At 42.9% G+C, this 14835-nt stretch overlaps 1 protein-coding gene across 1 annotated transcript in view; it reads left to right on the top strand.

Annotated features, from left to right (window-relative positions):
* Nucleotides 1–2623, top strand: part of LOC115134853 (neural-cadherin-like) — a 104404-nt gene extending 101781 nt beyond the window's left edge. Inside the window, 2 exon segments of the mRNA XM_065022439.1 lie at nucleotides 1625–2181; nucleotides 2183–2623. Of these exon segments, the coding sequence (XP_064878511.1) occupies nucleotides 1625–2181; nucleotides 2183–2270 (645 nt within the window). The 3' untranslated portion in view covers nucleotides 2271–2623.
* Nucleotides 2624–14835: the final 12212 nt, after the last annotated feature.

The following is a 14835-nucleotide window of genomic DNA, read 5'->3' as shown; positions in this document are numbered from 1 at the left end:
GTTCCTCTCTAGGTTTCTTCCTAGGTTTTGCCCTTTCTAGGGAGTTTTTCCTAGCCACCGTGCTTCTACACCTGCATTGCTTGCTGTTTGGGGTTTTAGGCTGGGTTTCTGTACAGCACTTTGAGATATCAGCTGATGTACGAAGGGCTATATAAATACATTTGAAGCAATGCAGGTGTAGAAGCACGGTGGCTAGGAAAAACTCCCTACGGTAATACACAGTTACATTGACAACATGCCTAAACATTTTGACGTCCTTGTTCGTGAACAATGACTCAATGACTTATCATTCTGATGACACTGACATGATCATTGGCATGAATATTTACTTTTGAGAGATGTACTAAGGATTTTTAGTGACTGACTAGCTTTAGAAACATATCTATTGTATATTGCAATTTGTACAAATTGTTCTGAGAAATGCACTTATTATTTTGCACATGTTAGGGATGATGTGAAAAATGCACCAAAGCGACTGAGAAAAACTGTATTGGCATGGAAAACATGTGTTAACATTGCCAAAGCAAGTGAGGTAGATAATATATCAAGTGAATATATAAAGTGAAATAAACAATAACAATTAACAGTAAACATTACACATACAGAAGTTTCAAAACAATAAAGACATTACAAATGTCATATTATATATATACAGTGTTTTAACACTGTACAAATGGTTAAGGTATACAAGGGAAAATAAATTAGCATAAATATGGGTTGTATTTACAATGGTGGCTGTTCTTCACTGGTTGCCCTTTTCTCATGGCAACAGGTCACAAATCTTGCTGCTGTGATGGCACACTGTGGAATTTCACCCAGTAGATATGGGAGTTTATCAAAATTGGATTTGTTTTTGAATTCTTTGTGGATCTGTGTAATCTGAGGGAAATATGTCTCTCTAATATGGTCATACATTGGGCAGGAGGTTAGGAAGTGCAGCTCAGTTTCCACCTCATTTTGTGGGCAGTGAGCACATAGCCTGTCTTCTCTTGAGAGCCATGTCTGCCTACGGCGGCCTTTCTCAATAGCAAGGCTATGCTCATTCTGCCGCTGTGTACTCTCTGTTTAGGGCCAAATAGCATTCTAGTTTGCTCTGTTTTTTTGTCAATTCTTTCCAATGTGTCAAGTAATTATCTTTTTGTTTTCTCGTGATTTGGTTGGCTCTAATTGTGCTGCTGTCCTGGGCCTCTGTAGGGTGTGTTTGTGTTTGTGAACAGAGCCCCAGGACAAGCGTTCTTGGGGGACTCTTCTCCAGGTTCATCTCTCTGTAGGTGATGGCTTTGTTATGGAAGGTTTGGGGATCGCTTCCTTTTAGGTGGTTATAGTATTTAACGGCTCTTTTCTGGGTTTTGATAATTAGTGGGTATCGGCCTAATTCTGCTCTGTATGCATTATTTGGTGTTCTACGTTGTACACGGAGGATATTTTTGCAGAATTCTGTGTGCAGAGTCTCAATTTGGTGTTTGCTCTCTCTCTCTCTCTGTGCGTCTCTGTATCTCTCCCTCTCTGTGTGTCTCTGTATCTCTCTCTCTCTCTGTGTGTCTCTGTATCTCTCCCTCTCTCTGTGTCTGTATCTCACTCTCTCTGTGCGTCTCTGTGTCTCTCTCTCCCTCCCTCCCTCCAGAATGTATTCAACATGGTGGAGTTACAGAGGTCTCTGCAGCCCAGCCCAGCCCAGTCACTGAGATACAGCTACCCACAATGCATAATCTCCTACCCTCAGACGACCAAGCCACCGGACACCAAGAATGGGACCAAACCAAAAGGATCAAACGAACCCAGAATCGGCAGCACAGCGATCGCCCTGCGTCTGGCCCACCCTCCGTCCGGGTCTGCTACCCTCCCCTCTCCCCTCTCCATGCGGCAATCCCATAAGTCCCTGTCCTTCTCCAGTCAGGACCTGGCCCGCTACCTGTGTGATATCATAAGGGACACGGACCATCCCCTGGGGGACAACCCTGGCTTCATGACCTCACAGCGTCGCCTGTCCAATAGGGGGCAGCATTGTGGTCTAGTTGTGCGCTCACTTAGCTCCCTCAGTGCTGGAGGTCAGGGGTCAGAGGTTAGGGTTCAGGGGAGTCAGGAGAGCCTGGAGCGTCAGAGAGCCCAGAGCCCACGGCTGGACAGGCTCAAAGCCCTGCGAGCTGTAGTCAGTGAGCTCAGAGTGGACGCTGCTGTAGACTGCTGCCACCAAGAGCACAGAGGGACAGAAGGACAAAGTGAAGGAGAGGGAGACCAGGGGGCAGGCCAACTGTGAGAAGAGAGCATGAGATTGGAGTTGTGCAATTTTTTAATTGATTGATCCAAAGATGGTGTTGGGGGAAAAAAAACAAATGAGAACAAATAGTTAAGAAATGTACATTTCTGATTTGTAATCCATTTGTAAAGTATTTTATGGGTGGATTGTGGCAAAAATGTGAGGCATCTTTGATGTGACTGGTTGTAAAATCTATCTGGAAAAGCAGCACCATTTTCTTGGCAATGCCCTGTCTATACCCCACAAAAATATATGTAAAAGAAGGCTAAATGAATCTAGATTTTAAATAGGGTTCCTTTTTTGTTGTTGATAATTATCGTAATATAATTTCTGTGAGAAAAAAATATTTTGTTTGTTTTGTTTTGATTTAACGCCTTTTAAATAAATGAAAATCTTTGATAAAGAAATCAGAAAAACATTTAGAGATGTATGTCTGTGATAATAAGCCATTGCTATCTTTGAGGTTCATTTTTGTGATTTTTTGTTTCAGATTTTTACCAACCAATTTTCATTATCAAAAGCTATGTTTGGTAAATGCATGCCTCTATTCCTCAGCAACTTAAGTATATCACTGCACTACCTCTTATTTACTGATTCATAATAGCGCCTAAATATTATATGCAATTAAAACCCACTTGTCTAGACTGGAAAGTGTGTGGGTTGAGAACCAGGACCAGTATGTACCAATATCCTGACTTTGACTACTTCACTCCACTGAGTGCTGTCTCTCAAGCTCCTCATCAATCATGTGCACACAGGTGCTGTTGACCTGGTTAGAACTCTGAAATTCAGTTGAAAAAGTTGTTAAAAAAATGCTACAAAAAGGTAGCATAGCATCCAACTCAAGATGGACAATGTAAGAAACAAGAAAACACACATCCACCACACAACGTTGCTCCAAAGGTTTTAAAATGACTCAAATGTCCAACGTGTGACTCTAGCAGTTAGCAACAGGCTACAGTACATTTAAATATGATGATGATGAGGATGGTAATGATGATGATCAGTTCATTCCTGCTCCAGAATGAATCATTCATATCCTGTACCCAAACCTTGCTGACCCTTTTGGAGTTCTCTGACATGTACTTAAAGAGTATGTAGCTCCCGCAGACTGACCTCTTCAATACTTAATTGCACTGCGTGACTTCAGTTAAATGGCAGTGAAATTGGAGCTTTCATAGGGAAAGGAAGCAGTGCTGCTTTTATAGAAATATAATTACTAGAAGGTACCAAGCCCTTACATGTGCCGTCTAGACATGTAACACGTGCTTATCCATGTCAGTGATGTCACACATAATGGCCTTGTGTTGAAACATGTATAGACCCCTAAGTCTTGGAGCCAAACAAATATAAATAGCATCTTCAAGTTCAAACATGAAATCAAATCAATTTTCACATGCCCCGAATATACAACAGGTGTGTGTGTGTGTGTGTGTGTGTGTGTGTGTGTGTGTGTGTGTGTGTGTGTGTGTGTGTGTGTGTGTGTGTGTGTGTGTGTGTGTGTGTGTGTGTGTGTGTGTGTGTGTGTGTGTGTGTGTCTGTTTCTGTCTGTGTCTGTTTGTGTGTGCGCTTGCATGTTTGTGCCAGCAAATGTTTACATACAGTGGGGCAAAAAAGTATTTAGTCAGCCACCAATTGTGCAAGTTATTCCACTTAAAAAGATGAGAGGCCTCATTAAAAATCCTACAATTTGATTTTCTGGATTTTTTTTCTCATTTTGTCTGTCATAGTTGAAGTGTACCTATGATGAAAATTACAGGCCTCTCTAATCTTTTCAAGTGGGAGAACTTGCACAATTGGTGGCTGACTAAATACTTTTTTGCCCCTCTGTATATCCCCAGGCTATGGATCCAGGGATGAGACATTATGGAGGACCCCTCTGTCAGTCGTGCCAAAAGTGGGATGCGTGTCAGCTCCACTAACAAACGGACTTGTCCTCCTGCCCACGATCCCCGATGCAAATGCGGGACATGTCTTCTGACAGATGGACACAGCAACACAACAACACAGTGGCCTTCCCGTGAAATGCTACTTACAAGCCCTTAACCAACAACACAGTGGCCTTCCCGTGAAATGCTACTTACAAGCCCTTAACCAACAACACAGTGGCCTTCCCGTGAAATGCTACTTACAAGCCCTTAACCAACAACACAGTGGCCTTCCCGTGAAATGCTACTTACAAGCCCTTAACCAACAACACAGTGGCCTTCCCGTGAAATGCTACTTACAAGCCCTTAACCAACAATACAGTTTTAAGAAAATATTTACTAAATAAACTAAAGTAAAAAAATATTTAAAATGAAACAATAAAATAAAAAATAAAGAGGCTATATGGTACCGAGTCAATGTGCGGGGGTGGAGGTTAGTCGAGGTAATTTGCACATGTAGGTAGGGGTAAAGTGACTATGCATAGAAAATAAACCGAGTATCAGCAGAGTAAAAACAAAGTGTGTGGAGGGGGTCAATGCAAATAGTCCGGGTGGCCATTGGATTAATTGTTCAGCAGTCTTATGGTTTGGGGGTAGAAGCTGTTAAGGAGCCTTTTGGACCTAATTTTGGTTTTCCTCCCAATTTTTTGGGCCTTCCTCCCAAGACTTAAGTAGCTGTTTGTAACATAAGCTTTGCTTCTCCACACATTGGAACCTGTATTTCTGTACCAAGCAGTCTTCTGTCTTGATCTCAGTCTTGAATATACCTAGTACCACATCCCCATCTAGTGGTGACTTCCTAGAATTGCATTTCCTCATGATTTTTTTCTTCCATAAATGTAGTTCTCCAATTGAACACTAGAGGGCAGTGCTAGTCCATAAACTAGACAGCTGGGTCAGGAAAGAGCCTGGAACAGGAACAAAACACATGTTTCACGAAATGTTTAAATGATGCATGTACAGAAAGAAATGGCTACACAAAAGCATATTTTTTAAATTTAAAGCCATCTTATCAGATCCAAATGGTTTCATTCAAAATGTTTATGTCAACACCAATTGGTGGTGTTCCATACTGTAGGCCTCCAGATGCATGCCAGGATGTCTCTTAAAACAGTTCAATTGATCCATCAGAAAGGGGCAAAATCTTGGTCTCTCAAGCGATGCAGCGAAACTACCAAGCTAATGAGATCTCAGTGAAGAATGGATAGGGAGAAGAGAGAGATGTGCGAGAGGGGAAGTGGGGAGGTAGGGTATGGGGGCGGCTGCTTGATGTGAAAGCTGGAGATTGTGGGAATGAGCAGTGACAGAGCCAGAGTCCTAGCCCCAGCCAGTCAAGTAAATCGTCACTCCCACAGACGGTGTGCCCTCTACTCACCCGTGTCATCACACTGTGTGTATGTGTTTGTGTTTCTGTCTGTGCCTGTTTGTGTGTGTGCGCTTGCATGTTTGTGCCTGCAAATGTTTACATACTATATCCCCAGGCTATGGATCCAGGGATGAGACATTATGGAGGACCCCTCTGTCAGTCGTGCCAAAAGTGGGATGCGTGTCAGCTCCACTAACAAACGGACTTGTCCTCCTGCCCACGATCCCCGATGCAAATGCTGGACATGTCTTCTGACAGATGGACACAGCAACACAACAACACAGTGGCATCACAGCGGACAGACAGAACACAAGCAGTCAGGTGGGATGTGAGGGGGTCACAGGCAAGAGACGGGAGGGTGAGTGAAAGCACTCTGATGTCAACACAGCTGGAGATAATGTGCTATACAACTATCCCTGCACCTTACTGACATCCCTTTGTTCCCATAGGACAAGCCCATTATCAACAAGTTTTCATCTTACAAAATAGAATTTGTGAATGCTGGGTAACATATAATGATACATAATAATTGAGGGTGTTTTCTTTGTATGGAGTGTATAAGAGGACAGACAGAGGTATCTATAGAGATTGTAATTCTTCCTTTCTATACTGTACCTGTGTGTAATTCTGGACTACGTCTACAGATGGCAGTCTAATCCACATCTGAGGAGTGTCACACCACTGGTCTGTGCTCACCTCAATGTCCTCAATTTTCTTTCATCTTCAATACCTTACCTGTGTGGTTCAGCTCTAACATTCACTCTGCTCTGCAATGTTGTACCAACGATGTCGGAATGTTGTAGAAATGTTGTCTGTAGAAATGTGCTGTCTACTGTTGGAGTTATTGGGATTGTCTAATGACACAAACCTGATTGATTCTAGAAGAAAGGTTGTATTGATTATATCTCCTAGCCGTGAATAATCCATGAGTTAGCATTCACCTCTGTTGTAAACCACCTCTGCATTTCCCCACCATTCTCAAGAGTTTAGCATTGTCTCCTTTTCCAACGCTTCTTCAGATTCCTCCAGATTCCTTCATTACTATGAAAGTGGTGCAGTCTAAGTTCCATGTGTCTGTCTGTCTGTGAGAATGTGAGAGACTCTGTTGTCAAGTTTCATAAGAACACATTGGCGTCGAATGTGAGACATTCTGTTGTCTCATGTAACTTACCATTTTGTGGATTCGCAGCACAGCCAATCGTCATGGAAGAAGAGGAGGGAGGAAAGGAGAGGAAGAGAGGAGAGGACAAGCAGTTGGGCCTGACAGATGGGCTTAGTGAGTGAATCATTGACAGGGTCATGCTAACGGATGCTGTGCCCATCAACAGCTCAAAGCCCCCGTGATGAATTACTGCAGACAAACAATGCTGACTGAGCAAATGTGCTTTTAACAAAGTCAGGCCAAATATTACAGCTTCTTTGGAAGAAGACGAAGGGAGCGAGAAAGAAATCTAAAGACCACGGTAGTACTGAACTGACATGTTCTTAGTTGGTAGAGTCTAATTTGTGGTGCAAATGATTCATTTTGTAAAAAACTAAACAGGAAGGAGTGTGTGCGTGGGCATTAGAGAGAGTGTTATTCATTCATATCTAATGAAATAGAATGAAACATCACAATCCTAATTCTGTTCCTAAAAATAGAGGTAGAAAGCCCCTTCTACTTAATCTCTTTCACGCTTCCTGACCTTTGTCTGTCCTTGTTCCTCATCCTTCAGACTGTTTTGCACGTTGTTTCCTCTCTTCATGACAAGCCAGTGCTACACCACGTTCAGGGATAAACAATGGCTCTGGCCCTACAGGGATCAATGCCAGTTCACTCAGAGTGAGTGTCTCATTCCTTCAAGAGATGACTTGAATAAATGACATGGTCCATATGTCTCAGCAGCATCCTCTCTCCAGACTACTACTGAGGGAGCCCTGCCCTGACTACAAGCCTGCCTGCAGCCTCTTTTGTTTCAACATCAAGAGGGAGTTACATGGTGACATAACACAATCACACACGCATAGCTAAAGTCACAATAATATGTCTATGGCAAACTCCAGTCTTGTATTTCATTGATATTACAAATTGCGAAAAAATATTATTAATTGTGCATTTTTAAGCAATGTCTCTATGTGGATGCTTTATGAATCTCACTGAACGTCTGTGTGCTGTGTGCTGGCCCTTCCGTGTCCCAGGCGTTTTCTCACCTGTCAGAAACAGCCGGCTGCAGGCAGGGATGGCATGACCGGTGGGCAGGGGGCTGTGGAGGACGGGTCAGCAGCGTCAAGTGTTAGTTAGACAGACAGACAGACAGACAGACAGACAGACAGACAGACAGACAGACAGACAGACAGACAGACAGACAGACAGACAGACAGACAGACAGACAGACAGACAGACAGACAGACAGACAGACAGACAGACAGACAGACAGACAGACAGACAGACAGACAGACAGACAGACAGACAGACAGACAGACAGACAGACAGACAGACAGACAGACAGACAGACAGACAGACAGACAGACAGACAGACAGACAGACAGACAGACAGACAGACAGACAGACAGACAGACAGACAGACAGACAGACAGACAGACAGACAGACAGACAGACAGACAGACAGACAGACAGACAGACAGACAGACAGACAGACAGACAGACAGACAGACAGACAGACAGACAGACAGACAGACAGACAGACAGACAGACAGACAGACAGACAGACAGACAGACAGACAGACAGACAGACAGACAGACAGACAGACAGACAGACAGACAGACAGACAGACAGACAGACAGACAGACAGACAGACAGACAGACAGACAGACAGACAGACAGACAGACAGACAGACAGACAGACAGACAGACAGACAGACAGACAGACAGACAGACAGACAGACAGACAGACAGACAGACAGACAGACAGACAGACAGACAGACAGACAGACAGACAGACAGACAGACAGACAGACAGACAGACAGACAGACAGACAGACAGACAGACAGACAGACAGACAGACAGACAGACAGACAGACAGACAGACAGACAGACAGACAGACAGACAGACAGACAGACAGACAGACAGACAGACAGACAGACAGACAGACAGACAGACAGACAGACAGACAGACAGACAGACAGACAGACAGACAGACAGACAGACAGACAGACAGACAGACAGACAGACAGACAGACAGACAGACAGACAGACAGACAGACAGACAGACAGACAGACAGACAGACAGACAGACAGACAGACAGACAGACAGACAGACAGACAGACAGACAGACAGACAGACAGACAGACAGACAGACAGACAGACATGCGGAAGGAATCTCCCAGTAACAGGCTGTCCGAGTATGTCTGTCTGTCAGCCCACCTCATCTGACGACAGGGGGCCACATTAATGAAAAAACTTGTTTTAAATAGTCCACATTATTTACTGTATTTACTTGTATTTATTCAGGGGAGCCCAAATGAGACCATTCTCTCATTTTCAATGGTGCCCTGAGGACAAAAACTCCATCAACACAACAACAAAAAATATAAAAAACTTAAAAAACTGTTCTAAATGAGGTTATTACAACAAGTTATAATAATCAATTGAAACAATTGCACACTTCAGTGAACTCATTTAACACAGTTTTAAACTGCCCTATTGGCACCTGGGAATACAGGTGTAATTTAACTCCAATTGGGAGTTCATTTAAATTCTTTCAACATGAGATAAAATGGGTGTCACCGTCATCATGGTACATGTTACACGTATTGTTTCAAACATAGCCCTGTACCTTTTAAGGTCATTTGTCTGACTAGTTATCCCAACGCAACCCCCCTGCACCCTCAATTGTAATGCTGGCAGGGTCACAGACTGCAGTATGAACTGTTGGAAGAAGGGACATGGAGAGAAAACAATATCCTATCAGATCAATACAGGACACAGATCTACAGCGATAGGTCATTGGCTGCTGTCAATCCATTGTGTTTGTCATGTGGTCATTATCTGCCCTTCACTGTGTGTCTCCACGCTGGACAAACAAGCAGGGTGGGTGAGGTTGGAGATTTGTAAACCCAATCTTCACCAAAGTATCTCAGTTCAATCAAAGCTACATTACATGCTCTTAGAAAACAAGTAGCTACCTAGAATCATAAAAAAGGTCCCTGGCTGTCTCTGTAGGTGAACCTTTCTGGTTCCAAGTAGAATCTTAACACCAAAAGGTTCTTTGTGAATTTTTTGTTGGGTAAAAATGCTCAAACTGCAAGCGAAAGTATTCTACCCTAAACCAAGAAAGGTTTTGTCTACCTACAGGAACAACAATCAAATCAAATTGTATTGGTCACATACACATGTTTAGCAGATGTTAATGCGAGTGTAGCGAAATGCTTGCGCTTCTAGTTCCGACAGTGCAGTAATATCTAACAAGTAATCTAACAAATTCACAACGACAACCTTATACACAATGTATGGGGAAGGAATAAGAATAGATACATATAAATATATGGATGCGTGATTGACGTGTGGCATAGGCAAGATGCAATAGATGGTATAGAATACAGCATATACATATGAGATGGGTAATATTGTATATGTAAACATTATAAAAGTGGCATTATTTAAAGTGACTAGTTATATTTTCATTACATCCATTTATTAAAGTGGCCAGTGATTTGAGTCTGTATGTTGGAAGCCTGATGGCCTTGAGATAGAAGCTGTTTTTCAGTCTCTCGGTCACAGCTTTGAATCACCGGTACTGACCTCGCCTTTTGAAAGATAGCGGGGTGAACAGGCAGTGGATCGGGTGGTTGTTGTCCTTGATGATCTTTTTGGCCTTCCTGTGACATTGGGTGCTGTAAGTGTCCTGGAGGGCAGGTAGTTTGACCCTGGTGATACGTTGTGCAGACCGCACTACCCTCTGGAGAGTCTTGCGGTTGAGGGTGGTGCAGTTGCCGTACCAGGCAGTGACACAGCCCGACAGGATGCTCTCGATTGTGCATATGTAAAATGTTGTGGGGGTTTTAGGTGACATGTCAAATTTCTTCAGCCTCCTGAGGCTGTTGCGCCTTCTTCAACACATTGTCTGTGTGGGTGTGATTTGTACGCCGAGGAACTTAAAACTTTCCATCTTCTCCACTACTGTCCCATCCATGTGGATGGGGGGGTGCTGCCTCTGCTGTTTCCCAAAGTCCACAATCATCTCCTTTGTTTTGTTGACGTTGCGTGAGAGGTTATTTTCCTGACACCACACTCTAAGGGCCCTCACCTCCTCCCTGCAGGCTGTCTCGTCGTTGTTGGTAATCAAGCCTAACACTGTAGTGTCGTCTGCAAACTTGATGATTGAGTTGGAGGCGTGCATGGCCACGCAGTCAAGGATGAACAGGGAGTACAGGAGAGGGTTGAGAACGCACCCTTGTGGGGCCCCAGTGTTAAGGATCAGCGGGGTGGAGATGTTGTTTCCTACCTTCACCAACTGGGGTGGCCCGTCAGAAAGGTTTGTAGGCCTCCTTGATTGCACACGCTTTTTCAGTTCTGCCCACATATTTTCTTTGTGATGGCCACTCAAATACCTGGACTTTGCTTTCCTTAAGCCATTTTGCCACAACTTTGGAAGTATGCTTGGGGTCATTGTCCATTTGGAAGAACTATTTGCGACCAAGCTTTAACTTCCTGACTGATGTCTTGAGATGTTGCTTCAATATATCCACGTAATTTTCCGTCCTCGTGAAGCCATCTATTTAGTGAAGTGCACCAGTCCCTCCTGCAGCAAGGCACCCCCACAACATAATGCTGCCACCCCCGTGCTTCACAGTTGGGATGGTGTTCTTCGGCTTAAAAGCCTCCCGCTTTTTCCTCCAAACATAACAAAGGTCATTATGGTCAAACAGTTCTATTTTTGTTCATTTGACCAAAGGATTTTTCTCCTAAAAAGTACAATCTTTGTCCATAAGGGCAGTTGCAAACCGTAGTTTGGCTTTTTTATGGCGGTTTTGGAGCAGTGGTTTCTTCCTTGCTGAGCGGCCTTTCAGGTAATGTCGATATAGGACTTGTTTTACTGTGGATATAGATACTTTTGTACCTGTTTCCTCCAGTATCTTCACAAGGTCCTTTGCTGTTGTTCTGGGATTGATTTTCACCTTTCGCACCAAAGTACGTTCATCTATAGGAGACAGAACGCATCACCTTCCTGAGCTGTATGACGGCTGCGTGGTCCCATGGTGTTTATACTTGCGTACTATTGTTTATACAGATGAATGTAGTACCTTCAGGCATTTGTAAATTGCTCCCAAGGATGAACCAGACTTGGGGAGGGCTATAAAAAAAATTCTGAGGTCTTGGCTGATTTCTTTTGATTTTCCCATGCGTTAAAGCCCAGTGATATATGCCGGTATTGTGGAGGCCTGTTGTCTGCTCAGCTCTAACTAGAGAGGTTTGTGAGGTACCGGAGAGATGGAACATGACAACAGAATATGCTAAACCAAAAAAAGACTTTGCTGCAGGGCACAGATTTTTAATGATGAATATATTCATTATGGAATGAGGTCATTATGCTTTTGTTGTTGTGGATAGTACACATTCATCATAAATCCACTCAAGAACAAGTCTGTTGTCCTGCTTTACAGCATGACCTGGGTGTAGCTTTTACAAAGTTAACAATTATATGAACATGGACACACACACAGAGGGTTGGGAGTAACTGATTACATGTAATCTGATTGCCAAAAAACTTGAACTGTAATCAGTTCCAGCAAGAAAGATTCTAATCAGATTACAGATACTTTTGAAAAAATATATATGATTATTTAGAAAGAATGTGTGCAAAAGAAATACATTATGACAACTTTCTGTTGTCTCAATGATATTAAATTCATAATTGAAAAAAGGCACAAGTTTAAATTTGTTCCACAGGAGCAAATCTGACTCCAATGCAGAGACCACAACTCAGAGACCACTATGATGACACAAAAAAATGTGTTTGATGGATCCTTTTTGTCTTCTTCTAATGCCTCTTAAAAGAAAAGTAATCCAAAAGTTACGTTACCAATTAAAATGTTGGACAGATAACTAGTAACTTTAACGGATTACATTTAGGAAGTAACCTACCCAAACCCTACACACACACACACACACACACACACACACACACACACACACACACACACACACACACACACACACACACACACACACACACACACACACTCACACACACCTACATTTGTCAAAAAATTTGAGACAAATGTTGGGTAAATGTTTTCTATTTTCCCCCCTGTGGGAAGTTCATCAGTGCTGTAACATCATTAGAATATCACCCAGATATACGAGCCTGTAATCAAACATTTTATGCTAATTGTATTTGTTTATGAGCAAATTAACGTCAGGGATGCAAAACAAATGATGCTGTGAGTGCACACTGCACACAACATGATGGGATTCCTGAAGAATTCATTAGTTGTTTACAGGTAATTAGAGGTTATAATTAAGGTGATTAGTGTGCATGACGCAGACACGCACACATACATACACACACGCATGCATGAAGGCACAAACGTACGCGCACACACACACACACACACACACACACACACACTAAATCTAATTCTCCCCTGTACTTCCCTCTCTGGGTTTCTGTGTCATTATGGAAAGTGCTGACATAGTTGTCTGCTATAACCCAAGCATTGGATGTAGAGAGTTTGGTAACACGTTATTTTAATAATAATAAACCTTTTATACGGCATTTATAAGGCAATTACAAACCGTTTGCTCACCATTTATGAATTATTACTTATATATATATTTATATATATATATTTTTTTTTTAAATACTTTGCCGTTCCACCTCACTTCTACCAACACGTCTACTGCACCACTAGGGGCGCAAAAACTCTAGACCACTTTTATTCTAACCACATAAAGGCATACAAGGCCCTCCCTTGTCCTCCCTTCGGCACACCTGACCATGACTCCATTCTCATGCTTCCTATTTACGAAAAAAGCTCAAACAGGAAGCACCAGTGATGCGCTCAATATGGAAGTGGTCGGATGAAGCAGACGAGGCTACAAGACTGTTTTGCTAGTACAGACTGGGATTGTTCTGGGATTCATTCATAAAGTCACAGGCTTTATCAATAAGTGCATTGACAATGTCATCCCCACAGTGACTATAAGAACATATCCAAATGAAAAACCATGGCTTACAGGTGATATGTGCGCTAAGCTAAAGGCTAGAGCTATCGCTTACAAGGAAAGAGACACACAGTACAAGAAAGACCACTACGACCTCCGAAGAGACATCAAACATGCAAAAGGAAAATATAGGAGGAAGGTAGAATCCTATTACACTGGCTCCCACGCTCGTCGTATGTGGCAGGGCTTGCAGACGATAACAGATTACAAAGGGAAACCCAGCCTTAGTGGCCCAGTGATGCAGAACTCCCAAATGAGCTAAATGCTTTTATGCTCACTTTGAGGAATATAACACTGTGCATTGCATGAAAGCCCCTGTTTTTCTGGATGACTGTGTGATCTCGCTCTCTGTGGCCAATGTGAGCAAAACGCTTAAACACATTAACAATCACGAAGGCTGTCGGGCCAGACGGAATACCAGGGCACGTTCTCAAAGCATTGCAAAACCAGCTGCAAGTGTCTTCACAGACATCTGTCCTTGTCCCAGTCTTTAATTCCAACATGTTTCAAGCTGACCACCATTGTCTCTGTTCTCAAGAGTTCCAAGGTAGCCTGCATAAATGACTATCGCCCTGTAGCACTTACATCTGTAATTATGAAGTGCTTTGAAAGGCTGGTCATGACACACATCAACACCATAATCCCAGACACACTAGACAGACTCCAATTCGCATACCGCCCCAACAGATCCACAGATGCCGCTCTCAATTGCAATTCACACTGCTCTCTTCCACCTGGACAAATGGGGAAATAACTACATTATGTTAGAAGGATGTTATTCAACTCCATAGTCCCCTCCAAGCTCATCACCAACTCAATATTAGGAAGGTGTTCCTAATGTTTGGTATACTCAGTGCATACACACCATATACACACTTACTCACACACAATACATTGACACTCCCACACAAAACCCCCACACATTCACATACACTACATACGCACACACACACAACACACACACATACAGTAGAAACATGACACAAACACACATACATACACATTACACACACACTTTTACACTCATCATTTTCCATTTTACTATCCTGATGCCTAGTCACTTAACCCTGCCTTCATGTACATATCTACCTCAAATAACTTGTACCACTGCAG

This window comes from Oncorhynchus nerka, linkage group LG9a (assembly GCF_034236695.1).
Source record: "Oncorhynchus nerka isolate Pitt River linkage group LG9a, Oner_Uvic_2.0, whole genome shotgun sequence".
Classification (NCBI taxonomy): domain Eukaryota; kingdom Metazoa; phylum Chordata; class Actinopteri; order Salmoniformes; family Salmonidae; genus Oncorhynchus; species Oncorhynchus nerka.
The sequence above is the reverse complement of the archived record's forward strand: the minus strand, read 5'-3'. Positions and strand labels throughout refer to the sequence as shown.